The following is a 26,770-nucleotide window of genomic DNA, read 5'->3' as shown; positions in this document are numbered from 1 at the left end:
CTTGAACACTGCCAGGGATGGGGCAGCCACAGCTTCTCTGGGCACCCTGTGCCAGTGCCTCAGCACCCTCACATAAATCACTTCTTCCTTATCTCCAACCTGAACTTCCCATTTCAGTCTGAACCCATCACCCCTTGTCCCATCCCTACAGTCCCTGATGAAGAGCCCCTCTCCAGCATCCTTGTAGCCCCCTTCACACACTGGAAGCTGTTCTGAGCTCTCCACACAGCTTCTCTTCTCCAGCCCCAACGTTCTCAGCCTGGCTCCATACGGGAGCTGCTCCAGCCCCTGAGCATCTCCATGGCCTCCTCTGGACTCGCTCCACCAGCTCCGTGTCCTGATGCTGGGGACCCCAGCACTGCACACAGGGCTGCAGGGGGGTCTCCCCAGAGCGCAGCAGAGGGGCAGGATCCCCTCCCTGAGCTGCTGCTCACGCTCTGGGGGTGCAGCCCAGCACTGGGGGGGTTCTGGGCTCAAGCGCTCACTGAAGCTGGGTCATGGGGAGCTTCTCCTCACCCAACACCCCCAAGTCCTTGAGCCTGGCACCGGGCTCCAGTCCATGTTGCCAAAGCTTCCATCTCCTTTCCATGCCGGCAGCCCCTGGGTGAGTGGCACAGGGGGGACGTGGTGGCACCACTGCCGAAGCACAGCTCCCATCCGAGCTCTGCCTTCAGCAGTCCTCACTGATCTTGTTTGAGCCTCCCACCGAAGGCTCAGAGCTGGGGGCAGCCTCAGGGCCGTGCCTGCTCCCTCTTCCCAGCCCAGACCCAGCACAAAGGGCGAGGTGGGGCTCAAGGTTTATTCCAGGCTAAAACCCCACTGTACAAAGCATCATCTCCATAGAAAATGAAACAAATCCAAGGAAAACACAGGGAAGACACACGGGGGGGTGACAAGGGGTTGGGGGGGGCACAACTTGGGGGGCTCCTCGCCCCACATCAGTCAGAGTCGCTCTCGCTCTCGGCCTCCTTCACGTCCACGCTGAACTTGTACTCCTGGTCGCAGCCCATGTAGGCATCACTCATGAAATACAAGGTGTAGTTGTGGGTCCCCGTGGCCGGAGCCACGAAATCCAACTTCACCTGCACGGGGAGGAGAGGCGGTGTTGGGGTGGCCATGGGGAGAGCCCGCACCCCCCAAAAGCGTGGGGCTGTGGCTGCCCCCAGCCCCGGCCCCATCACCCCCTCACCTTGGCTTTCTGCTGCAGCGTCAAGCGCTTGATGGAGATGAGGCTGTTGGATTTGGAGTCGCCGATCACCACCCACCAGCCCTCCTCGCGTTTCTGAGGGAGGCACAGAGTTAACGGGGTGGGGACAGCAGGGGACACCCCCATGGCTTCTGCCCCCCCCCCCCCCCCCCCCCAAGGCACCAGGGTTGGGGTTCAGCCCATACCTGTGGGAACAGGGGAGCGATGACGGGCCCCGTGACCTCCTCCTCACGCTCCAGCTGCACCAGCACCACCACAGGCCCCCCACTGCATGGACAGACCCAAGGGCCGCGGTGAGGGCGGCTCCCAGCACCAGCACAGCACCGAGGGGGCCCTCCCTGCTGCCCCCAGCCCCAGCCTCACCTCCGGATGCTCTCCTTCTCCACCACCTCGTAGGAGAGCTCGATGTTGGGGTAGCGGTTGCAGAAGCGGGCGACGTCGGCGATCTGCACGTCCGAGAGCTGCAGCAGCGCGTTGCGGTCCTCGTCCTCCATCTCCATGATGTCAAACACGCTCTCCACGCCCTGCAAGGACCGGAGGCTTTCAGCCCTGAGCTCCCCCTCCCCACCCCAGAGCAAAGGGAGGACCACGGTGCCTCCCCTCCAGCTTTACCTTGTCCGTGCAGCGCTTGATGTGCTCGGAGGTGAAGTGAGGCAGCTGCTTGAGGTAGGAATCCTTGGACCACATGGCCTGGGTCACCATCTGCGCCAGCTCCATGGCGGCCAGCGCGGGGCTGAGCCACCCATTGCTGGAGAGCACATCCACACAGGCCTGGATCAGCCGGATGGCCTGGGAAAGAAGGGATGGGGACGGGTCAAGGAGGTGGTGATGCCGCAGCGGGTGACACGGGAAGGGGGGGACACACGGACGTGGGATCCCCGTTGTACCTTGCTGAGGATCTCCTCGGTGTCCGACTGCAGCTCGGCGCTCAGCTGCATGCGTGACAAGTGAGCCTGCAGCAGCAGGTTGGTCTTGATGTGGGGATCGTTGAACTTGGGGTTGGGCAGTTTGTGGGGAACCTTTTGGGCCAGCTACAGGGAGGAACGAGGAAGCTGTCAGTGGGGACCAGCACCCTGGGCTCTCCCTGCCCCAGCGCCCGGGCCCCCGGTGCTGGCACTTCACCTGCCGCAGCAAGTTGTCCTCATGGTGCCGGATGGGGATGTTCTCGTACTCGGCAGCGCTGGAGATGATCTCAATGAGCCCTCGCACCTTGGTCTTGGCGTTGAGGGACATGCTGAAGAGCTCTGGGGAAGCCAGGCAGGGAGAGGGGTAAGGGAAAGCAGAGAGCATCAAACCCTCTGGTGTAAAGGGTGCCTCCAAGGCAAGCTTCGCGCACCCAGCCACGCACGCAGCACCTTCTCCCCATCGCCCGTGGCACAGGGAGCGATGCAGATGGTCCCTGCCCCTCAGGAGCCCTCACCGATGGTGGTGTAGTTGATGTAGTAGTAGGCAGCGATCATCCCCAGGTTCAGAGGGGCCACGTCCATCTCGTCCTCGATGCTGATGCACTTGGACTGCTCCAGGTCGCTGAGGGTCTGTTCCACCAGCTCCGAGAGGTGATCCGAGAGGTGCCTGTGGGACACACCTGGGGGTGCAGCAGCGTCGGGATGGGGATCAGAAACAGCCCAGGATGGAGAGAAACCGCTCGAGGGAAAGCAGAGCCCAGAGGCCAGGATCCTCCAACCCCATATCATGGAATCACAGAGTGGTTTGTGCTGGAAAGGACCTTAAAGCTCCTCCAGCTCCAACCCCTGCCATGGGCAGGGACACCTTCCACTGGAGCACCTTGCTTCAAGCCCCTGTGTTCACCCTGGCCTTGAACACTCCATGAGCTCCATGTCCTTCTTGTGGTGCTGCCCCACATGCACGCACTGGGGTGGGTCTCAGCCTGTGTTTGTGTGGGGGACGTCCCCAACATAGGGGCAGGTTTTGGTGGCTCTGATGGAACACGAACGCCGGTGCAGAGCCCTCTGCTCACCCTGCAGGTTGTAGTAGTTGGGGTTCTGCGTCATCCTGCGGTACAGGAAGGTCCAGGTGAGATAATCCACTGCATCCTGCTTGTTTTCAATGGTCTTGGTGACAATCTCGGCGTTGAAGTGGTCGTGCATGCAGTGGTCCAAGTGGGACTCCACGGGCAGGGGCTCATAGAGGAACTTCTTGAAGAAATCCTGCATTGGGGCAGGAGCAGAGGGAACTGGTGAAGAACCCCCAGGCAGCAGAGCTCCGGGGTTATCCATCAGCCTGTGAGGAGCAATCCCTGCCCCAAGCAGGTGATGGATGCCCACAGGCCAGGAACTCACCTTCTTGGAGCCCTGGCACATGATGACACAACGGCCCTCGTCGTCCTGCAGCGGGCGGTTCGCGTGTCCCACCATCTGCAGCACGTCATAGATGGGGTAATCCACGTACCTGGGACACAGGGAGCGTTAATGCAGCTCCACGGAAGGCTGCCACCACCACAGCCATTCCCAGCCTAAGCCTGGATGAGGATGGAGCCCTTTGGGATGCAGGGGGGGGGTCACGCTCAGCAGGGTGGACGCAGGGGGAAACCTCACGAGCACTCACGCGTGGATCTTGCCGTTGTAGTACTGCGTGTCCATGATGATGACGAGGTGAGCAGCGATGTTCATGCCCCAGCAGAGGCTGCGGGAGGCCACCATGACCTGCACTGCACCTGAAGAGCAGGGGGAGAGCGCTCAGAGCGATGCTGGGGGGGGGGGGCCAGGAACCAGAGGGGTTCAGTGCTCGAGCAGATGGGTCTCAGGAAGGATCCCCCCCCATCCCAAGCTGCTGCTTCTGCCCTGGGGGGGGCTCTGGGCTCCCATGCACACTGTGCTGTGTCCCCATCCCACCCCCCTCACCAGAGCTGAAGAGCTGCTCCACCACGCGCCGCTCCACGGCCGTCAGCCCCTCGTGCAGGTAGCCCACGCCGTTCACCAGCGTCTCCTTCAGGGTGTTGTCATTCAGCTTGTCCAGGTAGGACACCAGATCCTTCTCTGCGCAGTGCAGGAACCTGCCCGAGACGGGGGAGCAGAGACACCCCTGCCAGGCCCTGCAAGCCCCTTGCCCCAAGGCCATTGCCCCTCAGCCCAACAAACAGCCCCAGAACCCTTCCTCAGAGGCCCCAGCATCGCTACCTTTGCCTCTGGATGTCGGAGGCGCACGTGGTGAGGATGTTGATGGCCGTGAGCCGCGTCTGCTTGCGCGACGGCACGAAGACGATGACGGGCTTCTTGGGCGAGTGCTTCATGATGGCGTGGTACACGGGCTTGGCCATGGAGAGCAGGCGCGTCTGCGTGTGGCTGATGTTGAAGCCCTGCAGGAGGGGAGGAAGCGGTGACACCCTGCGCGTCAGCCAGCAGCAGGGGAAGGAAGAGGACGGTGCCCAAAGCCTACCTGAATGTGCAGCTCGAGGGGCACGGGGCGCACGTTGGGGTGGAAGTTGAAGGTGGACGTGGCGCTGCAGCCCAGCCAGTGGGCCACGTCCTTGGCGTTGGAGAGGGAGGAGCTGAGGGCCACGATGCGGATGGGCCGCTCGATTTGGGACGAGATGTAGCGCATGCGGGAGCAGATGACCTCCAGCACCGGCTGCAGGAGGGGCAGGAGGGGACCGCTGAGTTCTCCGCACCGTGCTCGCCTTGTGCATGAGCTCTGGCCACTTCTCAGCCATGGATACCCCAGGGCTGAGCTTCCCCAAGGATCCAGCCCTCCTTTGCCTCCCTTGGGGGAATCCCGGCTGGAAAAGCTGACCTCAAACCAGGTAACGGGAGGGAGCAACCACCCACTGCCCGGCCCCACACCATGAGGAGCATCCCTGGCTCCTCTCCTCACAGGCTCACCCCGTTTTCGCCCCCGATGAGGTGCACTTCGTCCACGATGAAGAGGTTGACGTTCTGCACGTTCTTGCGCTGCTTCCAGCGTCGGGAGAGGATGTCCCACTTCTCAGGGGTGCTGATGATGATGTTCCCTTTGCCCAGCAGCTTCAGGTCCGTGCTGGTCTCCCCCGTCAGCAAAACCACCTTCTTGTTGAGGCGCTCCTGGAACTTCTCGTACCAGTCCAAGAAGACCTGCCGAGGGTGAGGGGTGGTGGTGACAGAACAAATCCTACCACATCCCTACCACATCCCTTCAGAGAGGCCACCGCTAAAGGGAAGAGCCTGGAGTCACCCCGAGGGATGCGACAGCAAAGAAGGGATGAGGAAAGGGAAAAGAGGGGACGAGGACGGGGATGTGGGGCACCAGACTCACCTGCTCCGCCAGAGCCTCCATGGGGGTGATGTACACGCAGCGTCCCTCCGAGTTCTGGAGCAGCATCCTCAGGATGGCAAACTCGGCACAGATGGTTTTCCCACTCCCCGTGGGAGCCCCCACAAAGACGTTGTCGTCGCTGTTATAGACAGTGTTGAACACTGGGGACGGGCAGAAAACACAACGGGAGCAGGTGAGCACAACCTCCATGGATTCCTGTCAGAGCTCGGGAAAGAGGCAGGGAAAAGGCAGCCTGGAGCCAGCCTGCACGAGGAGGAGCTACAGGAAGGGCTGGGTAAGAGCTCAGCCCAGGATCCATTGAGCTAAAGAGGCTCTAGGCTGGCAGGGCAGCTCCTAAGTGTGAACTCTCCACCCTGGCTAAGCCCAAGCAGAGACACATGGAGAGGGCATGGCTCCATCCCTGCATCCAACCCCTTCAGAGACGGAGAGCAAGGCGCTGAGAGGGCCAGGGGTGGCTGAGATGCAGCCTGGAGGAAGGGGAGCAGGGGTAAAACTCACCCTGGGTCTGGATGGGGTTGAAGAAAGGGAACTTGTCCTGGTAGAGGCTCTCGAAGGCGCTGTTCCGCAGAGCGGACACGGGCAGGGGCTGCAGGTCCAGCAGCTCGGTGGGAGGAGGATACTTCTCCGGGAGGATCAGGTGCCGGAAGGAAACGGGCAGCTGGGTCTCACAGGCTGTCAGACATGGAGAGGATCTGTCAGCTCTGACAGCAGCACAGGGCTTTCATCATGGAGTCAGCAGAGAATCCCAGCCTGGTTTGGCCTGGAAGGGACCTTAAAGCTCCTCCAGTTCCAACACCTTCCACTGGAGCAGCTTGCTCCAACCTGGCCTTGAACACTGCCAGGGATGGGGCAGCCACAGCTTCTCTGGGCACCCTGTGCCAGCGCCTCAGCACCCTCACAGGGAAGAGCTTCTGCCTAAGAGCTCATCTCAGTCTCCCCTCTGGCAGGTTAAAGCCATTCCCCTTGGCCTGTCCCTACAGGCCCTCGTCCCAAGCCCCTCTCCAGCTTTCCTGCAGCCCCTTCAGGCACTGGAGCTGCTCTCAGGTCTCCCCTTCAGGAGCCTTCTCTTCTCCAGGCTGCCCCAGCCCAGCTCTCTCAGCCTGGCCCCAGAGCAGAGCTGCTCCAGCCCTCGCAGCATCTCCATGGCCTCCTCTGCACTCGCTCCAGCAGCTCCACGTCCCTCTGGTGCTGCTGCCCCAGAGCTGGGTCAGGGATGCAGGGGGGGTCTCCCCAGAGCCCAGCAGAGGGGCAGGATCCCCAGCCCTGCTCTCACTTGGCTCTCAGCCATCTTCACCCCACCAGGAGGGTCCTGCACCGCCCGCCCCAGGCCCCAGCAGAGCCCCTGTGTGTGTGCCCAGGCTGCTGCTGCAGCAGGAACTCACAGAGCCAGCGGTCGGACACCACACGGATGAAGTACTGAGGGGGCAGCGGCTCGAAGACGGGCACGAAGAAGGTGACGAGATGCTCGTCCTGCGCGTACTTGGCCTTGAGCAGGAAGTACTCGTGGTGCAGGATCACTTCGCTGTCCACATCCTCCACCAGGATCCAGAAAGCCTCGGACGAGCCATGCACCTGAGCAAGGGCAGCCGTTACCTTCACAGCAGAGCCTTGTTTCCCCCCTTCCACACCCCCAGGAGCTGGAAGGACACCAGTGAATCCCCCACCCTGGCTAAGCCCAGGCAGAGAAACGTGGACAGGGCAGCTTCAGCTGGGCCCCATCCCTACATCCAACCCCTTCACACAGGAGGAGGTTGGTACAGGGGAGACACCGTTTGCTACACCACCTCCTCCCACAAGGTGAAGAAACCCCACAAGAGCAGGGCCCAGAGGGGTCCCCCCACAAGCGCCCTCTTTCCCAGCATGGTATTCACTGAGCTCACCTTTTCATCCCACTGGAAGTCGGGAGTTATGGTGAGCTCCACTTTGAGCGTGGAGCGGGTAATGGGCTGCAAGTGGACCGAGAGCTCCAGCTTTGGGAACAGGTGAACGTACTTGTGGATGGTTTTGCCCATCTTGGGCATTCGGATCAGCTCCCCTGCGAAGAGGAAGGTGCTGCCAGCAGGACACAGGGACAACGGGGGGGCCACCGTCCCAAACTGGGATGCAGGAAGGAACCAGGGCAAAGCTTCTGCCCTCCTGAGCCTGCACCAGGACCCTCGCCAGGAACAAGGCCTCCAGTGGCTGGGGCAAAACGCAGCAGAGGAGGGCAGGGGCAGGGCACAGCTCTCCCTGCTGGGCCTCGGTACCTATTTCGTTGTGGTTCAGGTCATAGAGGCGCTCGAAGGGGAACGTCTTCTTCTCGATTTTCTTCACCACTTCATCGGGCAGCTTCTTGAACTGGCGCAGAGGACACATGGACTGCCACCTGCAATCACAGCCCGTGCCTTCAGAGCACGCTCGGCACGCTGCCCGACCCGGCATCCCAACAGGGATCCCTCCTCAAGGCAGGCTCCGGTGGGGAAGCTCCTGCAGTTTCCAGCCCCAAGGGGGCACTCACATGCGTTTGTCGATCATCTTGCAGAGGTTGAGGGTCTTGTCGGTGAGCTGGGCCCAGCCCCGGTTCAGGACGATCTCGAAGATGGCCCTCATGAGCCGCCCCGCAGACTGGGGACAGAGCAGCCCTCAGAGCCCAGCCCAGCCCCAAGCAGCTCCCCCCTCCCTGCCCGTCTGCCCCCATAGCTCCATGGGATAATGGAAGTGTGGGATGGAAGGAACCAGCTCCAACCCCTGCCACGGGCAGGGACCCCTTCCATAGAGCAGCTTGCTCCAACCTGGCCTTGAGCACTGCCAGGGATGGGGCAGCCACAGCTTCTCTGGGCACCCTGTGCCAGCGCCTCAGCACCCTCACAGGGAAGAGCTTCTGCCCAAGAGCTCATCTCTGGCAGGTTAAAGCCATTCCCCTTGGCCTGTCCCAACAAGCCCTTGGCCAAAGTCTTTCCCTATCTTTCCTCTAAGTGCCCTCTATGAACTGAATTAAAGGTCCCCCATCCCAAACTCCCACAGGAGGAGCAATTCCATGATTCCCAGCCTGGGGAACGTGGCCTTGTGGGAGATTCCTAAGGCTACACTGCAGTGCTCTCGAGCAGGATTATTCTGATGCCAAACTGGAGGCCCCAGTGAAGATCCAACCTCCACCCTGGCAGGGGTGAGACCTCACCACTCACAGCTCTGGTTACTTCCAAAGCCATCTCTTGAGCACAGACTGCACCTCTGAGGTGTAACCGGTTGAGGCAGGGCTGGGCTGCACACACCTAAATGGGAAGATGCCCCAGCAGGTTTCCTCCCTCACCTGGGTTACGTACACCATGTCTGCCATGAGAGCAAACCCTTCCAGCTTCAGCTGGGAGATGAAGGCCTGGAGGAGCACGTTGATCTGCAGAGGAAGATGAGAGGTTCTCAGTGCCCACTGCACCAGTGCCTGATCCCTGTGGGATCACATGGTGATCCCTGTGACACATGGTGGGACAGAGGGGATCAGCAGGGATCAGGGCCCCACGCTGCAGGCCAGTGTGCTCAACCAGAGGCAAGAAGTCCCCCTGAGGTGGAAGCAGGGCTCACCTTGGCACTGGGCTCCTCTATGCTCTCCTTCACCGGGATGGGAACTCGCTCCAGCAGCTTCTGAAGCTCCAGCTTCTCCTCCTGCAGGACACCAAGGGTGGGAGAGGTGAGAACGGGGCTCGCAGGGCTCCTTCCTTCCCCTGCAGCCCCCGGGCTGCCCGGCTCCGTACCTCCCTCACGGTGATGTTCCTGAACTCAGAGGACAAGGAGAACACCCGAAAGAGCTCGATTTCACTGAGGGTGGGTTTCAGGAGCTGGTTGTAGGTTTGCATGGTCTCGTTGGTGATGTAGTAGTGGCTGGCGATGCGGCCCAGCTCCGTCACCTGCCAGAGGACAACAAGAGCCACAGTGAAGCAGCAGAAAGGCACTGACTGATGGCACTGGCGTAAGATCTTCCCAAGATCCCATCTCAGTCTCCCCTCTGGCAGGTTCAAGCCATTCCCCTTGGCCTGTCCCTACATCCCTTGTCCCAAGCCCCTCTCCAGCTTTCCTGCAGCCCCTTTAGGCACTGGAGCTGCTCTCAGGTCTCCCCTTCAGGAGCCTTCTCTTCTCCAGGCTGCCCCAGCCCAGCTCTCTCAGCCTGGCCCCAGAGCAGAGCTGCTCCAGCCCTCGCAGCAGCTCCATGGCCTCCTCTGCACTCCCTCCAGCAGCTCCAGGTCCCTCTGGTGCTGCTGCCCCAGCTCTGGATCAGGATTGCAGGCGGGGGGGTCTCCCCAGAGCCCAGCAGAGGGGCAGGATCCCCTCCCTGAGCTGCTGCTCACGCTCTGGGGGTGCAGCCCACACCATGGAGCTTATCCTTGAGACACAGCAGCAAAGCTGAGGCTCAGGTTTTACACCAGCTCCTCTCTATGCACCCAAAGGGCTCCCAGGACCCACAGCCGTGCCCAGCTCCGAGTGACGCAGCGATCCCTGGGATCCACGTTTAAGCAGTGGGATGCCTCTCGCCCCCTTCCCCGCACCCAGGGGCTGCTCCCATCAGAGCCCCAGTCCCAGCTCCTCTCTCACCTGGAAGTTCCCTGTCTTCTTGTCGTACTTGACCAGGTTGTTCTTGTCCAGCATGAGCGCTGCCGTGTGCACCAGGTCCAGGCGGCGCTGGTCCAGCAGCGGATCCCCCTTCAGGTCATCGTGGGAGATGCCATAGAGCGTGGGGGAGCGCAGCATCCGGATGTACAGGTAGGTGTATCCCAGCCAATTCACTGCATCCTGAGGGAACAACAATGTGCCCTTAACAGCTGATGGGCCTCAGCATGCAGGGACAACGCTCCGGCTTGGATCCCAGTGCTCCAAGCACACAGGAGGCTGTGCCCAGCCAATCCTGCTGGCTCAACATTCAACCAGAGCTTGGAAGCCCAGCAGTGCCACAGACACCTCGTGTCCAGCACCAGGGAAAGATTAAGGGATTAAAAAATCATAGAATCCCAGCCTGGTCTGGGCTGAAGGGATCTTAAAGCTCCTCCAGCTCCAACCCCTGCCACGGGCAGGGACCCCTTCCACTGGAGCAGCTTGCTCCAAGCCCCTGTGTCCAACCTGGCCTTGAGCACTGCCAGGGATGGGGCAGCCACAGCTTCTCTGGGCACCCTGTGCCAGCGCCTCAGCACCCTCCCAGGGAAGAGCTTCTGCCTAAGAGCTCATCTCAGTCTCCCCTCTGGCAGGTTCAAGCCATTCCCCTTGGCCTGTCCCTACAGGCCCTTGTCCCAAGCCCCTCTCCAGCTTTCCTGCAGCCCCTTCAGGCACTGGAGCTGCTCTCAGGTCTCCCCTTCAGGAGCCTTCTCTTCTCCAGGCTGCCCCAGCCCAGCTCTCTCAGCCTGGCTCCAGAGCAGAGCTGCTCCAGCCCTTGCAGCAGCTCCGTGGCCTCCTCTGCACTCATTCCAGCAGCTCCATGTCCCTCATGCAGACTCTCCCCCAGTGTCCTCCAAGTGGTGAATTCCACCTGCTAGGAGTTACAGACAGATCCACCCCTCCCAGCCTGGCAATCCTTGCTGTCCTTTCAGATCTCTCCAAGCTTTGCTCCCCAGGCACCAAAGGCTGCAGGTTTCTTTGCTCCCACACCTTTCCCTAACACTGCTCATCCTCTCACCCCTGCAATTCCCATGTGCACAAGGAGCACACATCCATGGGCAAAGCAAACATTCCCTCTCACCTTCGCGTTCTGGACGTTGCCCAGCACAGTCTCTGCATTCAGCATGTCCGGGAGCTTCGACACCATCTGGCTCTCAATGGGGAGCTGCTGGTTGAGCAGGGACAGGTAATACTGCAGCTCACCATGGGATGTGATGAGGATCCCCTCTCCTTTGGTGTCATACTGAGGCCTCCCAGCACGGCCCAGCATCTGAAATGGGAAGGGGAAGTCAGCAAAACAGCAAAGCTTTTACCTTGGGATTTTTCCTCACTGCTGTGTCCTGGGCTTCACTGCTCAGTCTGCTGCTAATTCCTGATGAAATACACATAGAATCCCAGCCTGGTTTGGGATGGAAAGGAGCTTAAAGCTCATCCAGCTCCAACCCCTGCCAAGGGCAGGGACCCCTTCCACTGGAGCAGCTTGCTCCAAGCCCCTGTGTCCAACCTGCCCTTGAACACTGCCAGGGATGGGGCAGCCGCAGCTTCTCTGGGCACCCTGTGCCAGCGCCTCAGCACCCTCACATAAATCACTTCTTCCTTATCTCCAACCTGAACTCCCCCTGTTTCAGTCTGAACCCATCACCCCTTGTCCTACCCCTACAGTCCCTGATGAAGAGCCCCTCTCCAGCATCCTTGTAGCCCCCTTCAGGCACTGGAAGCTGCTCTGAGGTCTCCACACAGCTTTTCTTCTCCAGCCCCCAATTTTCTTTGGGATACAGAATTATCCCAGATGTGTCTGAACAAAATACTGGGAGAGTAATCATTGCCCTCTTCTAGTGATCTGCTTCTGCTCTGCCCTCCCAGGGCTGAGCCCAGAGCAGCACATTCAGGCTGGCAACAGGAGCAGGGAGCAACTACCCTGAGAAAACACAAAAGCAGAGCTTGGCCATGCCTCAGTGGGAAGAGCAAATCCCTGCCCCGGGTCCTGGCAGCCTCTCTGTGACCAGGACCTCACCTGCAGGATGTCCAGAGCCCCCAGCTCGGTCCAGCGCCCCTTCTCAGGGCTGTAGACCTGCGTCCCCTTGATGATGACAGTATGAGCAGGGAGGTTCACCCCCCAGGCCAGCGTGGCTGTGGAGACCAGCACCTGCAGGAGCAAAACACCCATCAGAGCCAGAGAGAAGCCAATTCCTAGGGGGAAAAAGGGATCTAAAAATGCAGGGCCTGATATTAGAGACACACACTAAAGGGACCAAGGCTGTGACTGTCCCAGCAGCTCAGCAGAGGAAGATGAGGTAAAGCAGCAAGAGCTTTCCCAGCTCCCTGCATGACCCTCACAAAATCCTTTGGTAATGCAGCCAGGACACTGCTTCCCAAAGCAGTTGTTTTCCCAACCACAGAGGAAGCAGCTTGCTCTGGGACAGGCCTCTGCCTTCAAACACCCAGCAAGGGCCAGGGGGGATGTTCTTGCCCTCTCTGCTCCCAGCCTGCTTCCATCAGGCTCTGGCTCCACAGGAGTGGGATGGGGGGGCTGGATCCTCTTGCTTTTACCCAAAGGGCTATGGGACAACATGGCTCAAAGTGTTTCCCTTGGGAAGTGCCAACCAAAGGAGCAACTCCTGCTCACCTGGATGTGCTTGTCAGCAAAGAGATCCTCCACCAGCGTCCGGTCCACCCGCGTCATCCCCGCGTGGTGAATGGCAAAGCCGTAAGGAAGGAGATCCTTCAGCTCCAGGTTCTGCAGCACAAACACAACCAGCTCCACGTTGGAGAAGCAACAGGAGGGAGTGTAGATCCCACAGGAAAAGCTGTGAAACCGCACCGAAGTGGCAGCGTTTTTGTGTGTGAAGAGCCCTGGTTACCTTGCACTGCTCGGCCTCGGTCCTCAGCACCTCAGTGGAGGCTGAGCCCTCCCTCAAGAAGAGGCCCAGGGTATCTTTCTCCAGACACATGTCCCTGATGGCCCTGGCGGTCTTCCCGGTCTCCTTCCTGGAGTGAACGAACACCAGGACCTGTTAAACAAGCAGATGGTGCCATTGCTGAGGTGGGAATCACCAGAGCTGCAGCTCCAAAGATGCTTGAGCCAACCTGCTCCTGGGGTTCAGGGTGGGAAGGGATCTAGAACCAGTGCAGATGCCCTGGGCACCATGCACCGAGCTCCTGGTGCGATGGGGTATCACCACAAAAGCTCCATCAGCCCAAAAAGGGGAGGTCATCCCTCGATCAGACACCTGGCACAGGGAGAAAAGCCCTGCTCCTTCCTCTCTTGGTTACCATCAACCACCAGAACCCACCCTCTTCTCCACTGCAGCACTGGGAGAGTCTCACAACAACAGCCAGGACCCAGGGTTGTGTCGGGAACAATCCCAGCCTGGATTGGGTTGGAAGGACCTTAAAACTCATCCAGCTCCAACCCCTGCCACGGGCAGGGACCCCTTCCACTGGAGCAGCTTGCTCCAAACCCCTGTGTCCAACCTGGCCTTGAGCACTGCCAGGGATGGGGCAGCCACAGCTTCTCTGGGCACCCTGTGCCAGCGCCTCAGCACCCTCCCAGGGAAGAGCTTCTGCCTAAGAGCTCAGCTCAGTCTCCCCTCGGGCAGGTTAAAGCCATTCCCCTTGGCCTGTCCCTCCATCCCTTGTCCCAAGCCCCTCTCCAGCTTTCCTGCAGCCCCTTCAGGCACTGGAGCTGCTCTCAGGTCTCCCCTTCAGGAGCTTTCTCTTCTCCAGGCTGCTCCACCAGTCCCCAAAGCCTGTGTCTGTGCTTGGAATTGCTCCAGCCCAGGGGCAGGACCTTGCCCTTGGCCTTGTGGAGCTCCCTGATGTTCCCACTAAACAACACAAGTGTCAGACCTGGTTCTTCCCTGCGTGCTCCATGATCTTCTCATAGACGATCTCGTTCATGATCTGGAAGCGTTTGATGGCTTTCTTCTCTGTGATGCCCACATAGGTCTGCTCCAGGGGCACTGGCCGGAAGCTGGAAGGAAGAAAGAACAAGTCCATACAGGGCAGAAGGATGGGGTAACCCTGACACAAAGGCTCTGCCAAAGACATCCTGTATCTTGTGCTCCCAAGTTCTATTTGCTTCCTCTGGGCCTCGATTTACTTGGAGAGATGATGGTTCCAGTTCTGCCCAGTCAGGAGGGAACAGTAACATGTACCCCCATTTCCTGGAATCCATTTGCTTTGCATACACTCAGGAAGCAAAAGCGGAGGTTTGGGGATGGCCATGATCCTATTTTGTGCTTCCTTCAACCAGCTCCTGCAGCACACAGGTACAGCAGAGCTCATCTCTGCTGAGAACTGAATAGGAGCCAGCCTGAGTGCGTGCTGCAGCCCAGAACCCCCCCCAGTGCTGGGCTGCACCCCCAGAGCGTGAGCAGCAGCTCAGGGAGGGGATCCTGCCCCTCTGCTGGGCTCTGGGGAGACCCCCCCCTGCAGCCCTGTGTGCAGTGCTGGGGTCCCCAGCATGAGGGACATGGAGCTGCTGGAGGGAGTGCAGAGGAGGCCATGGAGATGCTCAGGGTTTGGAGCAGCTCCTGTATGGAGCCAGGCTGAGAACATTGGGGCTGGAGAAGAGAAGCTGCGTGGGAGACCTCAGAGCAGCTTCCAGTGTCTGAAGGGGGCCTACAAGGATGCTGGAGAGGGGCTCTTCATCAGGGACTGTAGGGATGGGACAAGGGGTGATGGGTTCAGACTGGAAACAGGAGGAGTTCAGGTTGGAGATAAGGAAGAGTGATTTATGTGAGGGTGCTGAGGCGCTGGCACAGGGTGCCCAGAGAAGCTGTGGCTGCCCCATCCCTGGCAGTGCTCAAGGCCAGGTTGGGCACAGGGGCTTGGAGCAAGCTGCTCCAGTGGAAGGGGTCCCTGCCCGTGGCAGGGGTTGGACCTGGATGATGTTAATGTCCTTCCCAACCCAACCCATTCCCTGATTCTATCATCTGCCTTCTCCAAAGTGTCTTTGTGCAAGTACAACAACGCAGGAAACCCTGGCACACCCTTTGAGGCTGGATTTAACTGCTCCAGTCCTACACACGCATTTAGCAGCACATGCAAGAGCCAAATGCACGTTGAGAGAAGGCTGAAGGTCTGATGAGAGCCTGGAGGGACCCTGACAGCTGCCTGCCACAGGAGGCAGAACATCCCCAGCTCTGCATAAAGCTCTCTCCTAGACTGGCACTGTACCTGTTATCAAAATAGAAGAGGCCTTTGGCCGGGTCCACGCGCAGGAAGGTCGCCACGTCCTCGTAGTTGGGCAGGGTGGCACTCAGCCCCACCAGCCTCACGTCCTCCTGGGTCATCTCGATGTTGCGGATGGCTCTGGCCACCAGTGACTCCAGGACGGGTCCTCGGTCGTCGTGCAGGAGGTGAATCTCATCCTGAAGAGGAGGAGCAGCGTTACCCCCACTCCAACCCGGCCCCATTTAACACGTTTGGGGGTTAGGTTCTCAGTGGACCTGCTTGTGTAGAGGCTCACCCTACAGCTCATGGGTTGGAGTCATGGAATCAACCAGCTCATCCATCCAACCATGGCCCAGCACTGCCAAGGCCACCACTGACCCATGGCACTGAGGGTGTGTGAGCAGGGACGGTGACTGCAGCCCTGCCCTGGGCAGCCTGTTCCAATGCCTGAGCACCCTCTGGGGAAGGAATTGATCCTAATCTCTATCTAAACCTGCCCTGGTGCAGCTTGAGGCCGTTTCCTCTTGTCCCATCCCTTGTTCCTTGGGAGAAGAGACCAACCCCACCTCCCTACAACCTCCTTCCAGGTAGCTGCAGAGAGCAATAAGCTTTAGTGGTGGCCTTGGCAGTCCTGGGGTGAAGGCTGGACTTGGATGCCCTTAAAGGTCTCTTCCACCCTGTTTGATTCCATGATTCCCCGATTCAAAGCCCAAGTCTCCCCGTAACCAAGCACCAGGGGCATCTTTAACCTCCAACACACGGTTGGGACCTGTACCAGCCCCGCGGTGCCCACCCTCACCCCTCTCTGTGCTCACCAGGATGACCAGCCGCACGAGCTGGGTGTAGGTGCGCTCGCCGCCCTTGCGGGTGATGATGTCCCACTTCTCTGGGGTGCAGACGATGATCTGTGTGGCGCTGATTTCCTCCTTGCACAGCTGGTGGTCCCCCGTCAGCTCGGCCACGTTGATGCCGTAGGTCGCCAGGCGCTAGGAGGAAGCCCGAGGCTGTTACCTTGGATCAATGTGTTCCCTGCGGCACGGGAGCCCCGGGATGCTCCCAGACAGCTTCAGCCTCATCCCAGTGAAGCACTGGAAGAGCCCCATGGGTTTCACAGCCCACGCTGACATCTAGAAGCCATATGGACCAGCACACAGAGCCTGGGGAGCACAGGCTGCACCGGAACTAAAGACAGCCCAAAGCCATCCTCTCCCAACAAGCTCCTGCCTGAGCTTAGCTCCTTCTGAAAGAACAAGGTGAGGAGCCACCACAATCGAGCTCATCCTCTCCAGTCTTCAGCTCAGGCAGGGCAGGACCAACCCTCTCCTTACCTTCCCCAAGCTGCCCACCACTTCCAAACCATTCCTTACCTTCCCCAAGCTGCCCATCACCTCCAAACCATTCCTTACCTTCCCCAAGCTGCCCACCACTTCCAAACCATTCCTTCCTTTCCCTAAGCTGCCCATCACCTCCAAACCATTCCTTACCTTCCCCAGCTGCCCACCACCTCCAAACCATTCCAAGCTGCCCACCACCTCCAAACCATTCCTTCCTTCCCCAAGCTGTCCACCATCTCCAAACCATTCCAAGCTGCCCACCACCTCCAAACCATTCCTTACCTTCCCAAAGCTGCCCACCACCCCCAAACCATTCATTACCTTCTTCAAGCTACCCACCACCTCCAAACCATTCCTTACCTTCTTCAAGCTACCCACCACCTCCAAACCATTCCTTACCTTCCCAAAGATACCCACCACCTCCAAACCATTCCTTACCTTCCCAAAGATACCCACCACCTCCAAACCATTCCTTACATTCCCCAAGCTGCCCACCACCTCCAAACCATTCCTTACCTTCCCCAAGCTGCCCACCACCTCCAAACCATTCCTTACCTTCCCCAGCTGCCCACCACCTCCAAACCATTCCTGCCTTTCCCTAAGCTGCCCATCACCTCCAAACCATTCCTTACCTTCCCCAAGCTGCCCACCACTTCCAAACCATTCCTTACCTTCCCCAGCTGCCCACCACCTCCAAACCATTCCAAGCTGCCCACCACCTCCAAACCATTCATTACCTTCTTCAAGCTACCCACCACCTCAAACCATTCCTTACCTTCCTTAAGCTGCCCACACCTCCAAACCATTCCAAGCTGCCCACCACCTCCAAACCATTCCTTACCTTCCCCAAGCTGCCCACCACCTCCAACCATTCATTACCCTCCTCAAGCTGCCCACCACCTCCAAACCATTCCTCACCTTCCCAAAGCTGCCACCACCTTCCAAACCATTCCTTACCTTCCCCAGCTGCCCACCACCTCCAAAACCATTCATTACCCTCCCCAAGCTGCCCACCACCTCCAAACCATTCCTTACCTTCCCAAGCTGCCCACCACCTCCAAACCATTCATTACCTTCTTCAAGCTACCCACCACCTCAAACCATTCCTTACCTTCCTTAAGCTGCCCACCACCTCCAAACCATTCCAAGCTGCCCACCACCTCCAAACCATTCCTCACCTTCCCAAAGCTGCCCACCACCTCCAAACCATTCCTCACCTTCCCAAAGCTGCCCACCATCTCCTGCACCAAGGACCTCATGGGTGCGATGTAGATGATCTTGAAGTCATCCACGTTGATGGTGCCGTCGATGTTGATGTGCTTCCCGATCTCCCGCAGCATGCACATCAGCGCCCCGTTCGTCTTTCCAGCCCCCTTGGAACACAACCACAGCCAGAGCCATGAACCCCCCTTGTCCCCAGTGAAGGATGACCCAGAGCAGGCCTTTGCCACCGAGCTGGCTCATCCTTTGGGATCCCATCGTGCCGGGTCCGTACCGTGGGGTGCGCACAGCAGGAGGTTCTCATCCGACTCCAGGGCAGCGCGGTAGAGCTTGCTCTGAATCCGTTGAGGGTTTTGAAGCCCTCGAAGCCAGCCTGGGCGTACTTGGGCAGCTTCTCCACAGACACCAGTTGCTGGGAAGGGAAACCATGGAGCTCAGCACCTTTGTTCCAGCACCTTACAGGTGGTAGGGAACAGGGGAGAGCCTGGAGACACCTGGGGAGCAGCAGGGTGACGTTGTCTCTTGATCCCAGCCTGGTTTGGGTTGAAGGGGGCTTAAAGCTCCTCCAGCTCCAACCCCTGCCACGGGCAGGGACCCCTTCCACTGGAGCAGCTTGCTCCAAGCCCCTGTGTCCAACCTGGCCTTGAGGCACTGCCAGGGATGGGGCAGCCACAGCTTCTCTGGGCACCCTGTGCCAGCGCCTCAGCACCCTCACAGGGAAGAGTTCTGCCTAAGAGCTCATCTCAGTCTCCCCTCTGGCAGGTTCAAGCCATTCCCCTTGGCCTGGCCCTACAGGCCCTTGCCCAAAGCCCCTCTCCAGCTTTCCTGCAGCCCCTTTAGGCACTGGAGCTGCTCTAGGGTCTCTCCTCAAGGAGCCTTCTCTTCTCAATCTGACCCTAGGTCCCTCAGCCCTTCCCCATCACCCCTGTGCTCCAGGCCCTGCACCAGCTCTGGTGCCCTTCTCTGCCCCCCCTCCAGCCCCTCAATGTCTCTGTTGTAGTGAGGGGCCCAGAGCTGAACACAGGATTTGAGGTGCAGCCTCACCAGTGCTCAGTGCAGGGGCACAATCCCTGCCCTGGCCCTGCTGCCGCACTGGTGCTGCTCCAGGCCAGGATGCTGGGGGCTGCCTGGGCACAAGCTGCTCGTGCTCAGCTCCATCACTCAGCACCCCCAGCTCCTTTCCCATCAGCAGTTTCCTGCCACAATTCCTCAAGCCTGGAGCGTTGCAGGGGCTGTTGTGGCCTAAGTGCAGGCCCTGGCCCTTTGCCTGTTTGAACCTCAGCATCAGTCCCCTCATCACCCAGCACTCCTCGTGCTAACGCAGGGGAAGAAGCAGGGCACCCACCTCTTCGGAGCCGAAGGGCTTTGGGCTTCAGGCAGGGACGTGCACCTCCTCGTAGCCCTTGCGCTGCCGGCGGAAGGAGCCCGTCGGGGAGCTGGCACCTCTTGTTGGCCATGAAGTGACTCCCTTGGGCAAACACCAGATCCTCCAAGTCCAGCACCTGCCGGGGAGCCAGCGCCTGGAAAGGGACAAGGATCAAAGAGCCCATCCTGGCATCTTCAGCCCGGGACCAAAGGAAAAGCAGCTGCATCCAAAGGGCAGGTGCCTCTCGAGCACATCAGGGCTTGCCCTTGGTCCCTCCCTGCCCACATCACTTCAAGTGCTCTTTTGGCACTTCCTGGGGGGGATTTTGGGGGGTTTCCAAGGGTTTTACCTCTCCTCCTTGGTCCAGATCCATGGTCTCCAGGTCAGTGTCCATCCGGGACTGACGGACACGCTCCGCCGAGAGCGTTCCTCCTGCGTGAGCAGAGGAGGAGTCAGCCCTGGGGAGGAGCAGCTGGAGACCCCATGGCCTCACACAACCACAGTGTCCCTGTATGGGTGTTCCCCTGGCCCAAACTGATCAGTTTTGGCACTAGAAACCACAGTCCCCAAGGGCAGGCCAGGAGAGCTGATGAAGGGAACATGAGCAGATGAGGTTGTTTCTCTGGGCACCCTGTGCCAGCGCCTCAGCACCCTCACAGGGAAGAGCTTCTGCCTAAGAGCTCATCTCAGTCTCCCCTCTGGCAGGTAAAGCCATTCCCCTTGGCCTGTCCCTACAGGCCTTGTCCCAAGCCCCTCTCCAGCTTTCCTGCAGCCCCTTTAGGCACTGGAGCTGCTCTCAGGTCTCCCCTTCAGGAGCCTTCTCTTCCCCAGGCTGCCCCAGCCCAGCTCTCTCAGCCTGGCTCCAGAGCAGAGCTGCTCCAGCCCTTGCAGCATCTTTGTGGCCTCCTCTGGCCTCACTCCAACAGCTCCAGGTCCCTCTGGTGCTGCTACCCCAGAGCTGAACACCTTGGATGTCATTGAGCTTCTTTTAACCAACACCCCCAAGTCCTTCTCCTTCAGGTGGCTCCATCCAGCCCTCCCCCAGCTGTGCCTGTGCTGGGGCAGGGGCCTTGCACTTCTGTTCCATTGAGCCTCACCTCGAAGATGCCCGGGGGAGGCAGTGCTGGTACAACGCAGCCACCACCTGCAGGAGCACGTGAAGCCTGCAGCTATGGGCAGTTTTGGGAAAGCAGCCATCTGAGTGACTCAGACCCCACACATCTCCCCCTCAGCTGAGCCTCAGCATCACCCAAAGCAACGTTTCCTACGGGGCTGAGGTTCCAGTGTTGAGTCAGGGGCTCCTCGATCACACACTGCAAACCCCACCCCAGCGATGGCATCAAGGCTCCCCAATCCCTCCTCTCGCCCTTCACGAGGCCCCCTCTTCCTTACCCGGATGAGATCCTCCTTCTCCGTCTCGTGCAGCTGATACAAGAACTTGACAGCTCAGGATCTGCTTCCATCTTCCCCATTATCCTTTCTTTCTCTGCTTCGCTTTGGGCACTGGCCAGCAAAGTGCAGTAGAGGACTGAAGGAGGGAAATAAAGGGATGGAGAAGGTTGGTGGGGTGGGTTAAATGGTTGAACCAAAAGGAGGGGGCAAAGGACAAGGCCCAGGCTTCATAAAGCACCACCGAGGGCAGTTTAAAAGCCTCAGGTTGTGCTGGAATCACCTCAGAAGAGGAGGCGAGCACAAGGTTAAAGCCACTCATCATCATCCGGTGCTGCCGCAGGACCTGATGAAGTCGAAGGTGTTGAAGCCCAGGAGCAGCACGAGCTGGTTCTCACATTCCCGGTCATCACTGGCAGTCTGGGAGGAGGAGAAAGGAGGGAACCATGAGCTCTGTGCCCCACACACAGCCAGAACCCTGCTGCCCAAGGAACTGCACTCGGGGAGCTCCACAGCAGCTACGCCCTGCGAGGTGCCCGATCCGCTGCAGGTGACATCCCCATCCTCTCCAGCTCTCCTTTATCCCAGCTCACATGAGCACCAGCACCACAACCAGCAGGGAATGGGACCCAAGCTATGATGATCTCCCAGCAAACAGTGACAAAACCCCGACCCCTTCCCTTGGAGGGAGATTTCTGGGATTGAAGACCGGTGCCACCCAGCCCAGCACCCATCTATCTCTGTGCAAACACCGCACATCCCACAGCTGCATTTCTTCCAAAGAACTAGGGAACGAGGTGTGGGGGCCAATTCCTGCTTCCAGGCAGAGCAGTATTCCAAGAGCACCACAGCCATGTGGAGCAGGGAGCCACTGACCTTCAGGATCTCCAGGACTTCATCTGCCTTCTTCTGGGAAACGATGGCATCATCATAAGAACGGCTCAGCTGCCGCTGGAGCAAAAGGCGTCGATGTCTCGTGGGTGCAGATCCTTCTTCTTGGAGCTCATCAGCTCCCCCGATGCCACCAGCTTAAAAGGAAATCCCACAAAAACGTTATATTCCAGGGAGAGGGAAGCAGGAGCATGGACCCTGTGCTCCAGGGGAGTGTGTGGGCTGTTCCCTGCCTGGGGTGAGGAGCAGAGAACCAGCAGATGCAACTGTGCAGCTGCCAGAGCCATGAATCCTGGGATGGTTTGGGTTGGAAGGGACCTTAAAGCTCACCCAGCTCCAACCCCTGCCACAGGCAGGGACCCCTTCCACTGGAGCAGCTTGCTCCAAGCCCCTGTGTCAACCTGGCCTTGAACACTGCCAGGGATGGGGCAGCCACAGCTTCTCTGGGCACCCTGTGCCAGCGCCTCAGCACCCTCACAGGGAAGAGCTTCTGCCTAAGAGCTCATCTCAGTCTCCCCTTTGGCAGGTTCAAGACATTCCCCTTGGCCTGTCCCTACATCCCTTGTCCCAAGCCCTCTCCAGCTTTCCTGCAGCCCCTTCAGGCACTGGAGCTGCTCTCAGGTCTCCCCTTCAGGAGCCTTCTCTTCTCCAGGCTGCCCCAGCCCAGCTTTCTCAGCCTGGCTCCAGAGCAGAGCTGCTCCAGCCCTTGCAGCATCTCCATGGCCTCCTCTGGCCTTGCTCCAACAGCTCCAGGTCCTTCCTGTGCTGCTGCCCCAGAGCTGGATCAGGGCTGCAGCAGAGCTCAGCTTCAAGGCTCCCATTTGCATCCCTGCCCCTGCTCCAGACAGCCCCAAACCACATCTCCCGTGTTCCTCAGGGACTCACATTGGCCGAGAGGGTGCAGCGCACGACGGCCTCGTCCCCCTCCATGTCATCGTCGGACGCCTCGTCCCGCACTTCACCGTAAATGTCCTCATCACCTTCCTGTTGGCAGGAGAGCGCCAGGAAGAGGCTTTTACAAACCTCTCAGAAGCTTTTCCTTGCTAAAGATGAATGATTTGCCAGCTAATTCCAAGGGGAAGCTGCCTCCCGCTTTCCCCAGGAGCAAAGGTAAGCACCATGGGAGATGAGTTCTCCTCCCCAGAGAGCTTTGCCAGCACACTCCTCAACCACCTCCCCTTTATCTCTCATCATTCACTCAGCCTCTTCCAAGAAACAATCCCAGGAGCGTTCCTAGGAAACGCTTCCAGCTCCTCCTTCCCCCCCCCCCCAGCTGTCACGTTTCACCCCCCACATCTAAAGATCACCATCTGGTTCCCATCATCCTGCATCACGACAAGCTGGGATTAGGAGGATCATCAACAGACCCTCCCCGAGGAAGCTAACATAACCCAGCGTGAGCCAAAGCCCACTTCCCAGAGGGACTGGGGTCCACAGTCCCTGTGGAGCAGCTCGGATCAAAGGGACAAGGCAGAGACCCCATTGCCAGCCGCAGCCCCTCATCTCCTACCTCCTCATCGGACTCAAACTGCACGTTCACCCCGTAGGTCTCATCGATGTTGTCATCTGCAAGGAGAGGGGAGCGCGTTCAGCAGGGAATGTGGGAATGATGGGCACAGGTTATGGATCCACGTGCCCATGCATGCCTCAGTGCATCAAAAAGAGGAACAGAACCTGCTCATGTGCTTGGAAACTGCCCCGGTTCTGGTGCCTCTGAGTGCAAACACGACCCCGGAGCAGCAGCAACCCCGCTTCCCGCTCCATTCCCGCAGCCATCCCATACCCATGTTCTGGATTTCCTTGTCTCCGCCGTAGTCGGTGATCTTCTTGCCCAGGTTCACCAGGACGTGGTAGCGGGTGTCATCGGTCTGGCCCAGCAGCAGATCCACCTCCTCCTCCGTCCTTCCGGCTCTGCAGCTTCTCGTTCTTCAGCACGGCCAGCACCGTCGGCAGCTCCACACAGGATGTCCCGCGGCTGGGGAGGAACCACACGGATACAACACCTGAGAGGTGACCCCATGGAGCTCAACAAGGCCAAGGCACAGGTTGGGTGGAGAAGTGATTGAGAGCAGCCTGAGGAGAAGGGACTTGGGGTGTTTGGGTGAGGAGAAGCTCCCCATGACCCGGCTTCAGTGAGCGCTTGAGCCCAGAAATCCCCCCAGTGCTGGGCTGCACCCCCAGAGCGTGAGCAGCAGCTCAGGGAGGGGATCCTGCCCCTCTACTCTTGTGAGCCCCCCTGCAGCCCTGTGTGCAGTGCTGGGGTCCCCAACATGAGGACGTGAAGCTGGTGGAGCAAGTCCAGAGGAGGCCATGAGGATGCTCAGGGTTTGGAGCAGCTCCCGTATGGAGCCAGGCTGAGAACGTTGGGGGCTGGAGAAGAGAAGCTGCGTGGAGACCTCAGAGGCAGCTTCCAGTGTCTGAAGGGGGCCATAAGGATACTGGAGAGGGGCTCTTCATCAGGGACTGTACGGATAGGACAAGGGGTGATGGGTTCAAACTGAAACGGGGAGTTCAGGTTGGAGATAAGGAAGAAGTGATTTATGTGAGGGTGCTGAGGCGCTGGCACAGGGTGCCCAGAGAAGCTGTGGCTGCCCCATCCCTGGCAGTGCTCAAGGCCAGGTTGGACACAGGGGCTTGGAGCAAGCTGCTCCGGTGGAAGGTGTCCCTTCCCGTGGCAGGGGTTGGAGCTGGATGAGCTTTAAGGTCCTTTCCAACCCAAACTATTCTTTGATTCTATGAAATACGGAATCCTGTTGGTCCCTCTCATTTCTGAACCCCCATGGCAACTTCCAAAACCACCGTCACAAAGCATCCAAGCCCAAAATCCAGCACTGATGAAGCCAAGCCACCCCATGGGATGACAGAGAAAGACACACAGCTCCCAAGAGCTTCATCTCTGTCTGAATCCATTCCCATCCTCACCTGGTCACCAAGAGCCGCCTGAATGAAGCTCAGCAGCACCTCGTAGGTCTCCCGGGTCTCCTTGGTTTTGGGTTTGTAGATGATTCCCACCATCTCATCAATGCCTTCAGACAGCAGCGTGTAACCCTTCATCTTGTTGATGTCGTGCCTGTCCTCGTCACGCTTCCTTCGCCTGGGGACAGGGGCAGGGAGGGGAATCGTCACCCCAAGCACATCCGGGCTCTTTTAGTTCATCAATAAAGGAGAAACCCAGCTCTTTCAACGTTCACTTCCATTATAACTTCCCAACATGGATATCCAATGAAGACAGCAGCTTCCAGCTCAGTGGGTTCTGTGCTCCCACCACATCGTTCCCACTACAAAACCCTCCGAAACCTCTACAATTCGAGGTTGGGTTTAGTACCCAACCAAAGCTGTGTTAGGAATATCACATCCATTGCAATACCATATCCACTGCAATGCCGCATCCATTCCAACGCCGCATCCATTGCAATGCCACACCCATTCCCATGCCACATCCATTCTCATGCTCCATCCCTTGCAATGCCACATCGACTGCAATGCCACATCCATTGCAACACTACATCCCTTGCAATTTCCTCATGTATCCCCATGCCACATCCACTCCAATACCACATCCATTGCAATGCCACATCCATTCCCATGTCACATCCATTGCCGTGCCACATCCATTCCTGTGCCACATCCATTGCAATGCCACATCCACTCCAATGCCACATCCACTCCAATGCCACATCCACTCCAATGCCACATCCACTCCAATGCCACATCCACTCCAATGCCACATCCAGTGCAGTGCCACATCCATTGTAACCCCACATCCATTCCCACCCCACGTCCATTCCCACCCCACGTCCATTCCAACCCCCACGTCCATTCCCACCCCCACGTCCATTCCCACCCCCCGTCCATTCCCACCCCCCGTCCATTCCCACCCCACATCCATCGCCCCCCCCCCGCTCCCCCTCACTTTGCCCGCCGCTCCTCCTGCATCTGGGGCTTGGTCCTCTGCGCCTTGTCCCCCATGCGGGTCCCCTCCAGTTTGCCCACCAGGGACAGCACCTCCCCCGTGGGCTCATCCCGCCGCGTCCGGTCGATCAGCGAGCGGTCGGCTTGGAGCACGAGGTTGGAGTTCTGCGACGGGAGAGGGAAAGCGGTGACCGGGACCGGGACCGGAGAGGGGGTGGGCACACACGGAGCCGGTTCCAGCCCATCAAACCCATTTGTGCTTTAATTAAAGGGGAAGGGAGCAGGACCCCGCTCCGCACTCACCGCCTTGTACTCGTACTGCAGGCTGCGGGCCGTGACGTCCGCCATGGCGGCACCGGGAGCAGGCCGCGCCGCCGCTCACCGCAACTTCCGGTTTAGGCGGAAGTGGGACGCGGGTGGAGCGCTTCCGGGACGGAGGGAACTACAGCTCCCAGCATGCACTTGGAGAGGCGGGGAGAACTCGGGAGACGCTCGTTCTGATTGGCTGGCGGTGCCCCCTCCTCCGCCGCGCTGATTGGTTGTGGTGGGTATTTGAGTAGTTGACGGTTGAGGCTTGGAAAGCGTGGGGGCAGCCCGCCTCCTATTGGCTGTCCTCGGGCTAAGCCCCGCCCTTTCCTCACGGCCCCGCCCTGTGGCTGTGGTGAGGAGCGGGCGCCATTTTGGGCGTCCGCGCTGAGGGGAGCGGGTCCGGTTGAATGGCGTCAGCTGAGAGGGGAGATGAGCTGAGCTCTTAGGCAGGAGCTCGTCCCTGTGAGGGTGCTGAGGCGCTGGCACAGGGTGCCCAGAGAAGCTGTGGCTGCCCCATCCCTGGCAGTGCTCAAGGCCAGGTTGGACACAGGGGCTTGGAGCAAGCTGCTCCAGTGGAAGGGGTCCCTGCCCGTGGCAGGGCTTGGAGCTGGAGGAGCTTTAAGCTCCCTTGAACCCAGAGCAGGCTGGGATCCAGCCGCACCGTGACCCTGCTGCTCCCGCAGGACCACAGTGGTTGTGACAGGGTTTTTGGCTGCTGAAGCACACCCACACCCACGGGGGTGAGCGCGGGTGCTCTGCCCCTCGGAGGGCTGCGTGGCAGCCGCCATGGGACCGCAGGCAGGCTGCGGTGGTGCTGGGGAAGCGGGGACAGGCAGAGGGCAGTGAGGCCTCGAGGCGCCCCCAGGGCCACGCAGGGCCAAGCCGGTGGCAGCCTCCCTGGGCACCCCTCCAGCGCTTGGCTGCGGCACCTGCAATTGGCAGGGCAGAGATAACGAAGGAGCAGCGCCCTTGGCACGGGCACGTCTGTCGCTTGGCACATGTCACCGTGCTGCTGGCATCGGGGCTGTCCCGGAGCGGTGAACCCAGGCCGTTAGCAACGGGATCCGGAGCTTTCAG

The 26,770-nt window shown here is 59.5% G+C and overlaps 1 protein-coding gene across 1 annotated transcript; it reads right to left on the bottom strand.

Moving 5' to 3' along the window:
* Window positions 1-902: 902 nt before the first annotated feature.
* On the bottom strand, window positions 903-25,789 carry SNRNP200 (small nuclear ribonucleoprotein U5 subunit 200). Its single transcript, XM_061478978.1, is given in 53 exon segments — window positions 903-1,082; window positions 1,190-1,282; window positions 1,393-1,474; window positions 1,571-1,731; window positions 1,820-1,996; window positions 2,095-2,238; window positions 2,330-2,451; window positions 2,628-2,792; window positions 3,186-3,375; window positions 3,508-3,616; window positions 3,773-3,881; window positions 4,069-4,220; window positions 4,345-4,523; window positions 4,604-4,795; window positions 5,047-5,274; window positions 5,456-5,616; window positions 5,975-6,148; window positions 6,859-7,048; window positions 7,357-7,511; window positions 7,723-7,841; window positions 7,974-8,080; window positions 8,766-8,849; window positions 9,035-9,115; window positions 9,205-9,357; window positions 10,040-10,237; window positions 11,175-11,363; window positions 12,108-12,239; window positions 12,720-12,830; window positions 12,955-13,104; window positions 13,943-14,066; window positions 15,275-15,468; window positions 16,087-16,257; window positions 17,823-17,978; window positions 18,090-18,169; window positions 18,172-18,238; window positions 19,172-19,252; window positions 19,254-19,346; window positions 19,542-19,609; window positions 19,612-19,624; window positions 20,585-20,634; window positions 20,637-20,720; window positions 20,900-20,929; window positions 20,932-21,001; window positions 21,458-21,540; window positions 21,543-21,609; window positions 22,358-22,456; window positions 22,983-23,038; window positions 23,256-23,373; window positions 23,375-23,417; window positions 23,419-23,447; window positions 24,395-24,566; window positions 25,386-25,549; window positions 25,688-25,789. Coding segments are annotated over 53 exon segments (6,408 nt in total). The 5' UTR covers window positions 25,733-25,789; the 3' UTR covers window positions 903-938.
* Between the last annotated feature and the right edge of the window lie 981 nt (window positions 25,790-26,770).

Source organism: Pezoporus flaviventris, unplaced genomic scaffold (genome assembly GCF_033815535.1).
Source record: "Pezoporus flaviventris isolate CSIRO_AGI_PZ_B2104156 unplaced genomic scaffold, CSIRO_AGI_Pfla_v1 ptg000138l, whole genome shotgun sequence".
In the NCBI taxonomy this organism is placed as follows: domain Eukaryota; kingdom Metazoa; phylum Chordata; class Aves; order Psittaciformes; family Psittacidae; genus Pezoporus; species Pezoporus flaviventris.
The sequence above is the reverse complement of the archived record's forward strand: the minus strand, read 5'-3'. Positions and strand labels throughout refer to the sequence as shown.